The 15,632-nt window shown below is 39.3% G+C and overlaps 1 protein-coding gene across 1 annotated transcript; it reads right to left on the bottom strand.

Moving 5' to 3' along the window:
* Positions 1 to 3,001: 3,001 nt before the first annotated feature.
* si:dkey-183i3.5 (uncharacterized protein LOC566445 homolog) lies at positions 3,002 to 14,701 on the bottom strand. The gene is made up of 10 exons (XM_022676045.2): positions 14,092 to 14,701; positions 13,377 to 13,588; positions 13,131 to 13,191; positions 12,926 to 13,021; positions 8,446 to 8,622; positions 8,064 to 8,189; positions 6,170 to 6,283; positions 5,393 to 5,499; positions 4,244 to 4,551; positions 3,002 to 3,413 (listed from the first exon to the last, which is right to left on the bottom strand). Exons 1-10 carry the CDS (start codon positions 14,632 to 14,634, stop codon positions 3,394 to 3,396), a joined length of 1,764 nt encoding a protein of 587 aa, XP_022531766.2. The 5' UTR covers positions 14,635 to 14,701; the 3' UTR covers positions 3,002 to 3,393.
* Positions 14,702 to 15,632: the final 931 nt, after the last annotated feature.

The raw sequence follows: 15,632 nt of genomic DNA, 5'->3' as shown, positions 1-15,632 counted from the left end.
TCCGGTAGCTGATGGCAAGTTACATGAACAGGATTCGAGCTGGCAGCACTTTACTATTTATATTATCTTATATATACCAGCTCAGTTTATCTTGTGAAACTGGATTAACAATCAAGCCATACGAGGCCAGGCCTAGTTCTGTATATCACGTAGTTCTGTATTAGTAGTAAAGTAGTACATTTTTTGAGCAGCTGATTCATGTTTTCTTCTTACTGTGATAAAAAGGAGCACATGACTGTAAATATTTTAAGGTTAATATAAATTGCAAAATAACTTGTATTTTAACATTTTGTTTAAGAATCTGTAGTGACAAATCTAGTATTATACCACAGTTAGTTCCGACCTTGAATGTGATTGGCTGAGAGGTGTTCTATGAGTGCTGTTATCAGCCGGAAATGTAGTGTAACCAAAGCTCTCCATGTATTACTCCACCACATACGGGTAACCTAGCAACGATGCAGCGCTTACAAGCCAAACAGCGCAGCTACAAACAGAGCAGCAATGAAACTATTTTAACTCGCGGAGTGTTTATAACCAAACAGATCGTATTTTCTTGTCCTCTTTAACTCAAAATCTTTCAATAAACAGCAATAATGGTACTATAATCAAAATAATACACTCGAGGTTCATGTTATAACATGTAATATTGGCTCTGCTGTGCTGCGGTCGTAGGCCTTGTGTGTATTATGACATGAAATGAAACGTTCGAATTGTTAGAATAGAGCTGTAGACACTAAATATACACGTTTACAGAATCTTCTGTAATAAAGGCAGGTGATCACACATTCACACATTGTCCTGCATGTAGTGATGCTCTCAGGACGTTCAACATACCGATCTGTCACTTAAGGACTTCCTGAGATAAGTGATATTTTTACACCTCCACACATCTTTACACTTCTATTAAAGGTTACACCCATACTGAACATCATGGGTTCTTCTGGATTAAACTGCTGTTTTAACTTAAGAACTACATTGAAATACTTAAAGTATAATAAATACAAGGGACATAAGGGGTTACTATCAGGATTAGGACCACTTTGTTTTAGATTTATGTTTAAGGGGAAAAAATGTTAATTAAATAAATACTTATTGTAGCCCTGTCATGATTACTACTTTTATACCGATCTTGTCTATTGACTAATATAATGCTGACAGTATAATTGCATAATAATACAATTCTTCATATTTTAAGTAACTTTTTAGGCAGTGTTTTTCATACTCTGGATGCTCTGGATACGGGCATTACACTGAGGCACAGCAAAAGTAGTCTGAGATGCAGCTATTGTCAGCGTTGACTGTCAGCGTTATCAGTTTATCTGATGGCTTTTAAAATCAGATCAGATTTTATGACATTATATTGTGGTGTTTTTTTTTATAAACAGTACCTGCACAGCACCCAAAGAGAGCTGGCTTTCACACAGTGGCTCACACTGGCTGTGAGAACTAGAGCTCAGACCAGGCTGTGGTGTTGACATATATCCATATATCAAGCATTTGATATATGCACTGTAAATACACACTTTCATTCCCCCAAAAAATTGTGCACTTTAAGTACGTTACGCACTTATTCACTTTACCAGACTTAAGCTATATAGCATATTTGCACTACTGTTATACAGGTTCTATTTATACTGTCATTCCATCTCAATCACCATCAATATTGCACTATTGTCTTCCGTCTTACTTATGTTTATTGTGTCTTGTTGTTTTGTACATATAGTGTCTCCCATTCTTTTAGATTATATATCTGTTTCTTTTTTACTTTTACTATATTTATATATCTATTTCTCCCCCACACTACTACACCTCATGTATGTCTATTTGTGTCCCTGCTGTATTGTACACATAGTGTCTCCCATTTTTTTCTTTTATTGTATCTATTATCTGTACTTGCTGTAAAATTGGGAAGGAGAGTAACGTAATTTTAATTCTCTGTATGTCCTGTACATATGCAGTACTGACAATAAAACTACTTGACTTGGCTTGACTTGATTTATTACTGTAACTTGTATACAGTCAAAAGTACCAGTCAAAGTTTTTTTATTTAATGTTCTAAATTGTAGATTAGATGTTAAAGACATGAAAACAATTAAGGAAAACATTTGAAATTACGTAGTAAACAGTAAATAAAAGTATTTGTCCTCCACATTGAGGACAAATCCCCTGATCTAAACCTATTGAACTAAGATGGTGATTTGAGGTGATTTAATTGGGATGAGCTGGAGTTTCACAGCGTGAAGGAAAAGCAGCACCTATTGTTCAGCACCCCCAGGAACTCCTTCCTTCAAGACGCTGAGAAAACTATTCCAGGAGACTCTCCCTTATGAAGACACTGAGATTAAAATTAAAACCAAGAGTGTACAGATCTGTCCTCAAGGATAAATGTACTACTTATACGTATAAAACATATTCTGGTTTGTTTAACACTTTCTTTGTTTACAGAATAATTCAGCATGTGTTCCTGTATAGCTTTAATATAGTATTCAATATTAAATTTACAGTGTAAAAAAAAAACACAAAAAGAAAGAAGGAGTGTATACAAACTTTGACTGGCACTGTGTATATAAGTCTACATAAAGCACATTTTAGTTGTATAAAAGTATGTATAAAGTTTAGTATGTATAAAAGTAGCCATAGTGCCAGAAAAAATACCCAGAAATGGTAGCTCGTGTGACTAATATGTCAAAGGTTGACTAATAATATAAAATATCTGACACGTTTTGACAATTACACCTCTTTTCCTGTTTGAAACAATGCACTATACTTTAATTGGCTATATTCTGCCAAAATCTACATTAGCATTACTCACTAAGGAAAAACGAGACAGTAGAAACATACTTACAGGCTACTGCGACCTTTTTCTTGTAAGTGTGTTAGACTCTGTAGGTGGTGAGTGGTTGTGTGTGTGTGTGTTTTTCCGCTGATGAATCTTATTTAGATGCGTAGACACCACTGTACACAACCTTTACCCTGTTAAATAAGTGGTCTGGAGACACTGTCTGGTAACACTGTTTTATTGTGTTTCTCACAATAGTTGTACAGAACTGAAATCCTGAAGCAGATCTTTTTTTTCTTTAAGAAGCTCAAAGATTCTCTAAAATATGATGGAGGCCTTGGGACCGGGAATCATCTGAGGACAGTGTGTGAGGAGCACAGCGTGTACATTCAGTAATCTCTCTCTCTCACACACAAACACAGTCAAACACAAACACACACACACACATACACACACACACACACACACACACAAATGCTTTTCAGACTTTAATCTATTTTGGGAAGCAATAATTGGGAAAACGTTCTCTGTGTGGCTTGTTTCCTCTGTGTCGCAGGTGTTGGGACGCAGTACTCGTCAGTGGAGCCAAAAGGCTGAGTGGCTTTGATGTTTGTTCAGTAAACTGTGGACGAAACTGGAAGCAGAAAAAAAAATATTTTTTTCTTATTAACTAAGCTCTGACAGTTTTGTAAGTCGATCCTTCATTACAAACTTCATTATCTTTCATTATCTTTGTGATAAATACAATTCAAAAAGGGCTTAAGTCAAAAAGGTTTTAAAGTTCCCTTGCCTTTCGTATTTTACTGTGTTCCTATATATATATATATATATATGTATATGGCTTACAACCAATAAAAAAAAAAACACACAAAAATCAGTGTCTCAAAAAATTTGAATATTATATAAGACCAGTTGGTACTTTTGGCAGTGTGGGCAGTGTGCCAAGTCCTGCTGGAAAATGAAATCTGCATCTCCATAAAAGTTGTCAGTAGCAGAGGGAAGCATAAAGTGCTGTAAGATTTTGCGGGAAAACAAAACTGCACTGACTTTAGACTTGATAATAAAACACAGTGGATCAACACCAGCAGATGACATGTCTCCAAAACCATCACTGATCATCAGTAAATTTTACATTTTATTTATAAATCAAGGGATCAGAGTCTGGAGGAAGAGTGAAGAGACACACAGTCCAAGCTGCTTGAGGTCAAGTGTGAAGTTTCCACCAATCAGTGATGGTGTTGGTAGTTTAATAGTATTATCATAGTTAATGAATAGTTTAATAGTATTACTAAGATTTAACCCTAAAGACTCACCACTGTAATCAGGATCTGTGGTAAAGCTGATATTCTTAGATTCACTAGGCTCATAAACTAAACATGTGTAGGAATCTCCAAGCCCAGTGTTAAAAGGCAATGAACAGTGAAACACTACAGAAACATCAGGTGCAATTTGGCGTCTACTTACGTCCACTGGAGCTCAAGCTGGATGACATGAAGCTGCTTCCACCTGCTCCATATCCTCCACCGAATCCTCCTCCCAGTCCCATTCCCAGACCTCCTCCAAGGCCTCCTCCAAGACCTCCTCCCAGGCCTCCACCCAGGCCTCCACCCAACCCAAGGCCATATCCTCCTCCCAGACCGAGGCCTGCACCTCCTCCCAGCCCTCCTGCTCCTCCTCCTCCTGCAGCTAGACCGAACCCTGCAGCACCTCCTGCTCCTCCTCCTACTGCGGTCTTGGACATGTGCACTGTGATTCCTCCCCCAGACTTCAGCCTGGTTCATTACACACACACACACGCACGCACAACCCCCCAACCACACACACGCACACACACTGTATCAGTGACACAGATCCACTGTCATTCATTTTTAGTATGCTAAAATAGGTCTGTACTGAAGTTGTGACTTACTACTTGTTTGTAATTAAAGTGATATAAATTTGCATTAAATTCATACTGACTATTATATTCATATGTTTTTACACCACTATATAATACAATTAAAGTATATTTGCTTAAGCTGTCCAACAGAACATTAAAAACAAATTATAAGTGTGATTAAAGTATAGATTTAACACGACGTTCGTTTTTTGAGAGGTGTACATAAACTGGTAAAAAAAAAAGCAAGATTAGCTAAATCATTAGCTGTTAAAGTTCTTTTACGTACTAACTAAAGAAAACTTTTTTAAGTGTGGTTTAACACATAAAAGTTTAATAAACACAGTTTAATTAGTATGAGCAACACAATGTTTTGCTATCAACTTTGCCTAAAGTACAGGTTTATTGCAAAAAATATAGGCTCTTAGGACACATTAACTAAAAGTTAATTTTATCATTAAAAAAGCACAGTTTTATGATGATAATAATAATAATACTAAGTATATAGCATAGCCAAATAACATATACATTTTCAAAGTATATTTAAATACTGCATAATTAGGTAAAAGTGTAAGTATAAGGAGAATTATTCTGCATATAGTTTAAGTACACTATTATTATTATTATTATTATTATTTAAATATACAATTTTTACAAAGGACATCATCTTTGAAAAACACAGGCATCAACAGGAAATGCACTGATTTATTTTTTTATGCAGGCCATGCTTTGCCTACCTGTTCTCCTCGCTGTCCAGAAGCTTCTTATAGGCTGTGATTTCAACATCCAGAGACATTTTGCTGGCCAACAGTTCCTGGTATTCTTGTCCATATTGTGTGATTTGCTGTCAAACAAAGATTTTATTCATTGATACAAATCAAGTTTGTGATAATGAATCAACTACCTTCATTTTGCAATAGGATTGTGGAATAATAAAGATGAATTGTGTCAATAGATTAAGATCAATGATATTTCTGTGATAAATCACAACAAATCACATTACTTTTAAGATTTTAAAACTTAAAAAAAGACCATCACTGAAGGATATTTAAAAGTAAATAAAAGAATGAACCTGAGTGGGGCATAGTGTGGATTAGTTATGAGATTTAATCCAAATTTTGTCAAACTTCGCAGCTAAAAGCTGTGCTGTGTTAATATCGCTAAATAAAATTGGCTCTGGCAACTTGGTAATGTGATTAATTTGCATTAAAAAAATGCATTAAAAGTCTCCGGAACAATTACATGCATCAACGCATTAACATATTAACACCACTAATAATAATATTTATTTAAAAAAACACGAATTTGAAGCCAAAGAATCATTCTCATGATGTTTTTCTAATGTTAAATAAATTATAATATTAACACAAAAAATTAATAGTTATCAATTTTTCACAATAATACAGGGTAAATGTGGTAATGTAGTGAATCATTAGAATTAGTATAGCATTACAGAGATTGTACAATACTAGTCCTGTATTTTGTTAAAGCTAAGACTAAGAGAAGTAATGTACCTTCTTCAGGTCATCCAGCTGAGACTTGAGCACAGCCACTTGCTCCTGGTAGGTTTCTGTGTGGGAGCTGGTGTGAGACTCAGCCTCATCCACCTGAGACTCCAGCTGGACGTTCTGGAAGAGAAGAGAACATCATCTAGGTCACATGTTCAAATAGTGTATGTGAAAAATGACTCTTGGTGATGTTGGTTAAGTGGTACATTTACGTGAGCTTGGCGGGAAGTAGGTTTGAAATGCCAGGACACACTGATGGGCTTTTTTAAGGGGTGTTTGTGAGTTGATTTCAACAAAACACTGATGAAGGGAACTGCGTGCCTCATGACCCCAATAAAGAGCTCCCAATATAGTGATAGTTAGAATATGGGTAAAGGGAATGGCCTCATCACTGTGTGTAAACCCAAATAGTAGGTGCAGGATTGTGGCATCTTTTCCTGTATATCCTATATCAGCTACTAAACAGTCAGATTTAGAAGACCCTTTGTCCCTAGGAACGTCAGGCTTTGGAACTCATCCAATCAGGGATGGCATGTTGAGTTAAATACAGTCTGCATGGAGATTTACGCATCCATACGTACTTATAGATATGAATATAAATATAATGTATAAATAAATAGAAATATATAAATATAGGTACATGCACCTAAAAGGACACCAGATCAGTTTATTGTATATCTTGCTCTGTAGATTGGCCGATTTACTGCACTGCTCTACAAAAGCTGTTTTACCCTGTGTATATCTGTCTATTCTCCTTTGTGTTCTTTGATTGTATTTATTAAATAGTGTTGTTTGTAAGCTACTGGATGCCTAAATTCCCCTTAAAATTAAAAAAGTATCTGCCTGTCTGTCTGTCTGTTTGACTCTCTTTATATCTTGTCTGTCTATCTATCTATCTATATGAAAAACAACTACCATGAATGTCTATAACAGTCTGTCTGTCTGTCTATATATCTACATGCTTGTATATTAATCTATATATATGAAAAACAACTACAATCTGTATGTGTATAACTTCTATTTATCTCTCTATCTATCTGTCTTTCTGTGTATTCATCTGTCTATCTATCTGTCTGTCTACATGCTTGTCTATTTATCTATCTATCTATATAAAAAACAACTACCATATAACAGTGTCTGTCTGTCTATATATCTACATCCTTGTCTATCAATCTATTTATATGAAAAACAACTACAATCTGTATGTGTATAACTTCTATCTATCTGTCTATCTATCTGTCTTTCTGTCTATCCATCTGTCTTTCTGTTTATCCATCTGTCTATCTATCTGTCTGTCTACATGCTTGTCTATTTATCTATCTATCTATATGAAAAAAAACTATCATGAATGTCAATAACAGTCTGTCTATATATATTTACATGCTTATCTATTAATCTATTTATATGAAAAACAACTACAATCTGTCTGTCTATCTATATGAAAAACATCTACCACGAATGCCTATAACAGTCTGTCTGTCTATATATCTACATGCTTGTCTATTAATCTATTTATATGAAAAACAACTACAATCTGTATTTGTATAACTTAGATCTATCTGTCTATCTATCTGTCTGTCTGTCTACATGCTTATCTATTTATCTATGTATCTATATGAAAAACTACTACAATAGATGTCTATAACTTCTATCAATCTGTCTGTCTGTATATCTGTCTGTCTGTCTATCTATATGAAAAACAACTACAATGGAACAAGATTAATAAATGCCAATTCATTGGAAAATATGTTTAAAAATCCTATCCCCAGTCTTTGTCAAAGAATATTCAGAATTGGATCAATTCCTACATATTTTTTTATACTCTACATTTCCTCAGGGCTTAAAATATTAAGCAGTGTTTGTGTTTCAGTGTCAGAATCAGAATCAGGCAGACACACACCAGAGACTTGAGCCGGTCGATCTCTCTATGCACTGAGTCGATCTGTAGTTTGTAGACTCTCAGCTCCTCTTTGGCTGAAGTGAGGGTCTGAGTGCTGGGCTGGGATGATACAGTCATAATGGAGAGCTGCAGTCAAAAAAAAAAGGAAAACACAGCAGAACAAATGAGATCAGCACAGTGCCTGGGTCACATATTGGATGTCTGTAAACAGCTTTACAAGCCAGAATGCCAGAATTCATCAGGGAAGTTCTAAGCTACCACTAGGGGGAGACTCATGCATGAAATTAAATAGTGTCTACATCAAAGGCATGCAATGGCCGTGTAATTCTCTGTGAGAAGACACTGAGATTGTTTCTGCAGTTGGAATAGAAAGTTCCCGTACGCTGTCCTGCACGGAGACGATGGCGTCCTGCTTGCTGCGCTGGGCCAGAGCTTCGTAGTGTGATTTAACTTCAGCCAGGGCAGACGTCAAGTCCTGGGCCTGAGCTGTGTTATCCACCGAGATGGAGACTGCGGACTTCACGCTGCCGGTCACAATGTTCCTCACCTCCTTCACTTTCTGAAAAGACCACACAAGTGGGGACATGATAAATGATAAAATAATGATCAATGTGACAAACAGTAGCTCATCGAGAAACATATACTATTCTTTTTAATTTTAAGAAAGGCTAATAGTAAGGCAACAGTAGGGCTCAAGACAGTTTGGGCAAAGGATTTGAACATGCCTTCATTTTGAATGGGGGATAAGATTTTTCATAATGTTTCAATTATGTCAAGGGATCTTAGAGTTAGACTAATACAGTTCAAGATTCTGCATCAATTTTATTGGACACCTAGTAGACTACATAAGCTTGGCATTAAAGAATAATCAGAATGCTTGCGGTGTCAAAAAGGAAAGGTACATTGGTTCATGTTCTAATTTTTCCCATTTTCTCCCCAATTTACACAGCCAATTACCCAACCCACTCATTAGAACTCACCCTATCACTAGTAATGCCCCAACACACCAGGAGGGTGAAGACTAGCACATGCTTCCTCCGATACATGTGAAGTCAGCCACCGCTTCTTTTCGAGCTGCTGCTGATGCAGCATTACAGCGCACTCAAAGGAAAGCACTTGGTTTCGGTACATCAGCTCACAGACGCCCTGTGCTGTGGCCATCACCCTTTGAGTGATGTGGGGAAAGAGCGCCATCTATCCACCCGGAGGGAGCAGAGCCAATTTTGCTCCGTCTGAGCTTTGCTTGATGGCAGAGCTGCATGAGCAGGGGTTCGAACCTGCGACCCCCCGCTCATAGTGGCAGCGCTTTAGACCGCTGGACCACTCGCCTCCTTAAACTCCAACTAGAGTTCATGAGCATTTATCAGAAACAGCAGAAATCACATTCTCCTTCTATCCCAGACTCTATATTCTTGGCGATCCTACAATCTTAGCTCATTGTCATAGGCCTACAGCTGATTGGATACATACTAGTATTATGATAGGAAAACAAATTGTGCTTAGAGGATGGAAGTCGTCATCAGGAAGTCATTGGAGAATTTGGAAAAGTTGCAGCATATGAAAAGATGTCCTTTAGAATATGGGGAAAACTTAACAGAAAATATTATGAGAAATGGGGCTTGTACTTGCAGAGGTATATAGAGGATTGAAGTGAAGTGTTTATCACTGTTATAATTTGTATTATTTTATGTACTATTGCATGTAAGTTGGAGTACCATTAAATGTGTAATGTTTACAGCAGGGGTGTCCAAACTTTTTTTGTTGGGGGCCAGAAGGAGAAATATATTTGAAGTCACAGGCCGCACTCTGTAATAAAACTAATAATGAAATATACCACTTTAAATAATACTTTTTTCCTGATTATTTCATTTACACACCATTTTACTTGACTTACTATCTTTATCTTTGACAGTGTTGTGTAAACTAAGATTTTTCAAATTGATGTTTAATTTCATGATGTCTCTTAATATTAAACTCCTTAATTACGGCAACTTTTAGACTCTGTTTTTCTGCGCTAGAAATTAGAGTTGCACGGTGTACCGAAGGTTCGATTCTTTTTCGATACTACGTCATCACAAACGATTCGGTTCTTTAGCGTTCGATGCTTTCGATACTGTATATAGCCCAGTCACTAGCTTCAAATGAGTCAAATTAGTAGGCGCGATTTGATTCAGTTCATAAGAAAACTGATTCACACCGCAGCAGTCGGTGTGGCAGGATTCAGATAAACTTAGTGTTCTGAACAAATGAATCGATTCACGCGCAAGCCAGCAGAGCAGCAGCGAGTGTAGAATGGCGACGGCTAAAATAACAGATGTCTCTCGTCCGCGACTTGTGGACAAAACGGGCGCGAGGAGTGAAGTGTGGGGAAAATAGTCTGAGATGTAGGCATCTGTTTTTTATTTATATTTTTATTTTTAAATAAAATAACGAAAATAACGAAAACTGAAAGTGAAACTAAACTACTTTATTTATTAGCGCTGTTTTCACTCCCGCAGTTGTACAGCGGGGGTGTTGTGCCGATTCTGTCCGCGAATCGGGAGTCGGATTCAGTAGCGGATTCGGCACAAGTGCGGCGGCACCTCGCGGTCCGCGGTGTTAGTTGTAAGCGCTCGCGCTAGCCGCAAAATACGACAGAAAACACTGAGGGAGCTGCAGAATTATGTGTGGGACTAGAATATGAGCATGAGGAGATAAAAGAGAACCTTTACCTGTGAGTAGCTCACATCAGAACACGCAAATCTCTCTCACTCTCACTCTCGCTGTGTCTCTTTCTCTCTGTCTCTCTCTCTCTCTCGCACGTGAACGCCTCCGCGTTTGACCTGCAGCACTGTGTTTAGCTGTTCTTAAAAATCATTTTAATTAAATAATAGTTCTATGCTTCTATGTTACAGTTTTATTTAACATAATTCTGATCATATTTCGCTCATTCATTTAGCAGACAAGCACCCTGATCTCTACAAAGAGCTGAGAAGTCGACAGGTTAGTGGACTTAGTCAAGATACACTCTGTCTGTAGCTTTACTAAGATTTACTAGCGACTGCTAGTAAATCACGTTAACACGGAGAGGAGTTTTGTTTTGGACCCGTGGTTTTCTCTATTTCTCCATTATCCCATTGGCTGTGAAACATGAACTCAAGATGTTCACGTTTTCGCGTTTCCATCGCAAATCTGTGGTCAGGCACGTAGCCTGCTTGATCGTTACACTGAACATGGGCTTATTAAAAACGGTAAACGGTTGATTAATAAAACGGAGCAGTGAGTGTTAAAATGAACATAACATTGTAATGTTCTTCTGTCTCTTTATTTTCCTTATTCAGAACTTAACTTCTGCCCGCCCGTCAGGTTCACATAGTCAGGCTACCATTACCTCTGGTTTTAGTTTTAGTTTTTAGGAAGTGTTTAGATAATTATGTTATAGTTAAGGTTATAATAACAAAACTTGTTTTTTGTTCAAATGTTTCATTTTAGAATAAAAACGTTTGCACCGATTGTTCAGTGTTCAATCCAGTTCAGTCAAAAATAAACATTTTATGTTCAGATATTTTTATTGTTTTTTTTTCTTCCAAGTATCGTTTTGGTATCGAGAATCGTGATACTACAGTTGGTATCGGTATCGAAGTCAAAATTTTGGTATCGTGACAACCCTACTAGAAATGCGCACTCTCTCCGCTTTTAGACTCTTTTGCCCTGTTTTTCTGCGCTAGAAATGCGCACTTTCTCCGCTTTTAGACTCTTTTGCCCCGTTTTTCTGCGCTAGAAATGCGCACTTTCTCCGCTTTTAGACTCTTTTGCCCCGTTTTTCAGCGCTAGAAATGCGCACTTTCTCCGCTTTTAGACTCTTTTGCCCTGTTTTTCTGCGCTAGAAATGCGCACTTTCTCCGCTTTTAGACTCTTTTGCCCCGTTTTTCTGCGCTAGAAATGCGCACTTTCTCCGCTTTTAGACTCTTTTGCCCTGTTTTTCTGCGCTAGAAATGCGCACTTTCTCCGCTTTTAGACTCTTTTGCCCCGTTTTTCTGCGCTAGAAATGCGCACTTTCTCCGCTTTTAGACTCTTTTGCCCCGTTTTTCAGCGCTAGAAATGCGCACTTTCTCCGCTTTTAGACTCTTTTGCCCTGTTTTTCAGCGCTAGAAATGCGCACTTTCTCCGCTTTTAGACTCTTTTGCCCCGTTTTTCTGCGCTAGAAATGCGCACTTTCTCCGCTTTTAGACTCTTTTGCCCCGTTTTTCTGCGCTAGAAATGCGCACTTTCTCCGCTTTTAGACTCTTTTGCCCTGTTTTTCTGCGCTAGAAATGCGCACTTTCTCCGCTTTTAGACTCTTTTGCCCCGTTTTTCTGCGCTAGAAATGCGCACTTTCTCCGCTTTTAGACTCTTTTGCCCCGTTTTTCAGCGCTAGAAATGCGCACTTTCTCCGCTTTTAGACTCTTTTGCCCTGTTTTTCAGCGCTAGAAATGCGCACTCTCTCCGCTTTTAGACTCTTTTGCCCCGTTTTTCTGCGCTAGAAATGCGCGCCCTCTCCGCTTTTAGACTCTTTTGCCCCGTTTTTCTGCGCTAGAAATGCGCGCCCTCTCCGCTTTTAGACTCTTTAGCTCGCGTTCAAACTTTGAATCTCACATTATAAAAATCCAATTTTCATTCTATTTCTAAAATACCTCACGGGCCGCTCCAAAAAAGGAAACGGGCCGCAAATGGCCCGCGGGCCGTAGTTTGGGCACCTCTGGTTTACAGCATACAGCATTACACCCCCTTTGTGTTTGTTTTTGTGTGTTTCGCTAAATGTGATATTGTTATACATTAGAAAATGTGATAAAATACAAGTCATAAAAAAAGAAACACTTAGCATTAGCAAATGATATACTCACAGCATCATACACCTGCTTGGACAGAGCAATCTGTTCCTCGAGACCGCTGAGGCTGGTCTGCAGCTCAAAGATGGTGAGGTACAGATTGTCCACTTCCTGGGAAAAGAGTGAAAAAATAGTAGTACAGCATTAGAATCACATACAACCCAATATCATTAAAGTATGTGCAATCTTTTTTGCTGTGTACATATCTCCATCTGCATACCTCCTTTAATGTGGTCCATTCAACCTCTAGAGATTTGGTCTGAGCAGTCTCCTCTTCATATCTTCATATCAGAAAAGACAGAACTCATCACAATCACAGTTGACCTTTTAATGACCTTAAAATGAGCAAATTCACACATCTGTGTTTTGCTTAATCCTGGTCTTTGAGGCATCCTCAAAACACCTGATTAAACCTGCCACTAATTCACTTCATATCACCAAATAAATAAAATCAAGTGAACCTGACCTGGCTTGCACGTCATCAATGATGCCTTTGTAGTGCTCGATCTCAGCGATGATGGCCTCCTTGGTGGCAGTGAGGCTGTCGATCTGTGATTTGTAGCCTCCGATGGCTGACGTGAGCAGGATGGAGGTGCTGGCGGGGCCACCCTGCTCAGGGTTGGTGAACATGGAGATCTTGGCTTTCAGAACAGCGTTGTGCTGCTCCAGGGAACGAGCCTACATAACATCAATTGCACAGAACTTCTGGGTTAGAGCTCGGGAGGGGCTTTTTTTTTTTTGCACCGTCATTGAGAGAGTCATTGAGTGTCTGTGTCAATGATAATATGAGCTACTCCTCCTGGGAGACATTATTTTCATGAATTAGGGTCTCGCTGACTCGTTGTCCTGAATTGAAATTGAAAAGCTTCAGTCTCAAAGGACTTATGAGTGACCTTGTTTTAGAACGTATCTCCATTTTTGTAGATTTTTAGTTTACTACAGAATTTAAACAGACAAACTGTCCCTTACACTGTGCCAAAATTTCTTGATGAACGGACCAATAGAAATTCTTCAAAATGACCTGAAATAAACTCTTTTTACATTGACTTCCATTGAAAGATTACAAGGTTTTTTTCTCTCTCCTGTAAAGTTGCTCTTTTGGAGATAAGTGTTTTTCATTGGACAGCGACAATAGACACATATAGTATATCATAAATTAAATTTGAAACTTAAAAACATACCTTGTCAATGAAAGAGGCAAATTTGTCATTGAGTGCTTGCAGCTGTTCTTTCTCCCTCAAGCGTGTGACCTGCACAGTGTCCACGGATGGCAGTGAGGGGTCGAGGATGGGAACTGGACTGACGCCAACATCCGTTGTTGTGGTGGAGCTGAGGAAGGACGGGTTGAAGCCGTAGCCTCCGATCTTGAAGACGCGGCCACCTAGGTGAGCTCTCAGCGGGGCCACGCCTGCCCTGAAGCCTGCGGCTCTGGCACCTGCAGCAGCACCCAAACCCAAACCACCACCAAGGCCGAGGCCGAGACCTGCTGCACCAGCACCGAGCCCAAGACCAAGGCCTCCACCCATTCCTAAGCCCAGACCAAGACCTCCACCACCCAGGCCAAGGCCAAGACCAGCTCCGGCTCCCCTGGCCAAACCCAGCGAGCGGGAGAGGGACATGCTAGAGCCTCCTGCTCCCCTGGCTCCGGCGAACAGACGGTTGCCTCCATAGGTGGCCCCAAATCTGACAGCTCCTCCACTGATTCGCATGCTAGTGTCAGCCATGTTGACTCTCAGAGCTAGGGTGCAGAGCGGTCCTGGCACTCAGTCAGGCTGTCCCTACACCTCTCTGGGCTTTAAATAAACTGGGTCTGGCTGGGGCTGATGCTGATTTGCTGAAGCTACCTGCCACCCCAGTGATATGAGTCATATGACTGGCAGGTCAGCGTCCCCCCTACAGGCTCTAATCTGCTCCAAACATGTTTGGAGTGATCTGATAGCCTACAGCACTGAGGGCTACACTGAGTATAACTGCTCCCTTAACTTTAAAGCCTCTGTTGAAAGAGGTACATTTTGATTGGCAGTTATACGTCTAGTGTTTGATTATTGCCAATGGACTTTAGGATATCAAATAAAACTTTCTAAGCGTCATTTACCCAGGGAAAAAGATCCGTGCACCCATAAATCACACGCTTGACATTGAGCGGCAGGTGAAAGCTCTCCCACCAAATAGGTTCTCGCCCCAAAGGGAAAAGCACCGTATCTGCAGCAGGGCTGAAAGGAATGCAACATGCTGTAACAGAAAAAGCGTTTTACATAATAGCAATATTGGGCACCAGCTACAATATGTCTTGTTATCTAACCGCAACAGTTCTCTAATATCAGCATTTTTAGGGGGAGTGGTGGTGTGATTTCCGGCGTCGCTCTAGCTCAGCAGCTGCTTCTCAGAATCAAATCTCACCCTACAAATAACCTTGAAGAGCAAACATTAGGAGCGCCAGGGGATTTCTTGCCAGCTTCTTGTCTCATGCTGAAACACACATGGCTCATGATGTTGGCCTGATGTAGGTCTCTGGGGTCTCATTTTGAGGAGACATTAAAAAGCTTTATTCTCGATCCGACACTGGACATTAAGAGAGGAGCATCACTGTTTCTAAGCAGCCATTCTGTGCAGCTCAGAGAGATGACAGCTAATCTTTTAATCATTATTATAGACTCCTATGCCATGGCTGACTGAATTTATTCACAGTGGACCCGTCTACTTTAATTAAACAATTAGAGAG

This window comes from Astyanax mexicanus, chromosome 17, assembly GCF_023375975.1.
Source record: "Astyanax mexicanus isolate ESR-SI-001 chromosome 17, AstMex3_surface, whole genome shotgun sequence".
NCBI lineage: Eukaryota > Metazoa > Chordata > Actinopteri > Characiformes > Acestrorhamphidae > Astyanax > Astyanax mexicanus.
This window is presented reverse-complemented; position numbering and strand designations above follow the sequence as displayed.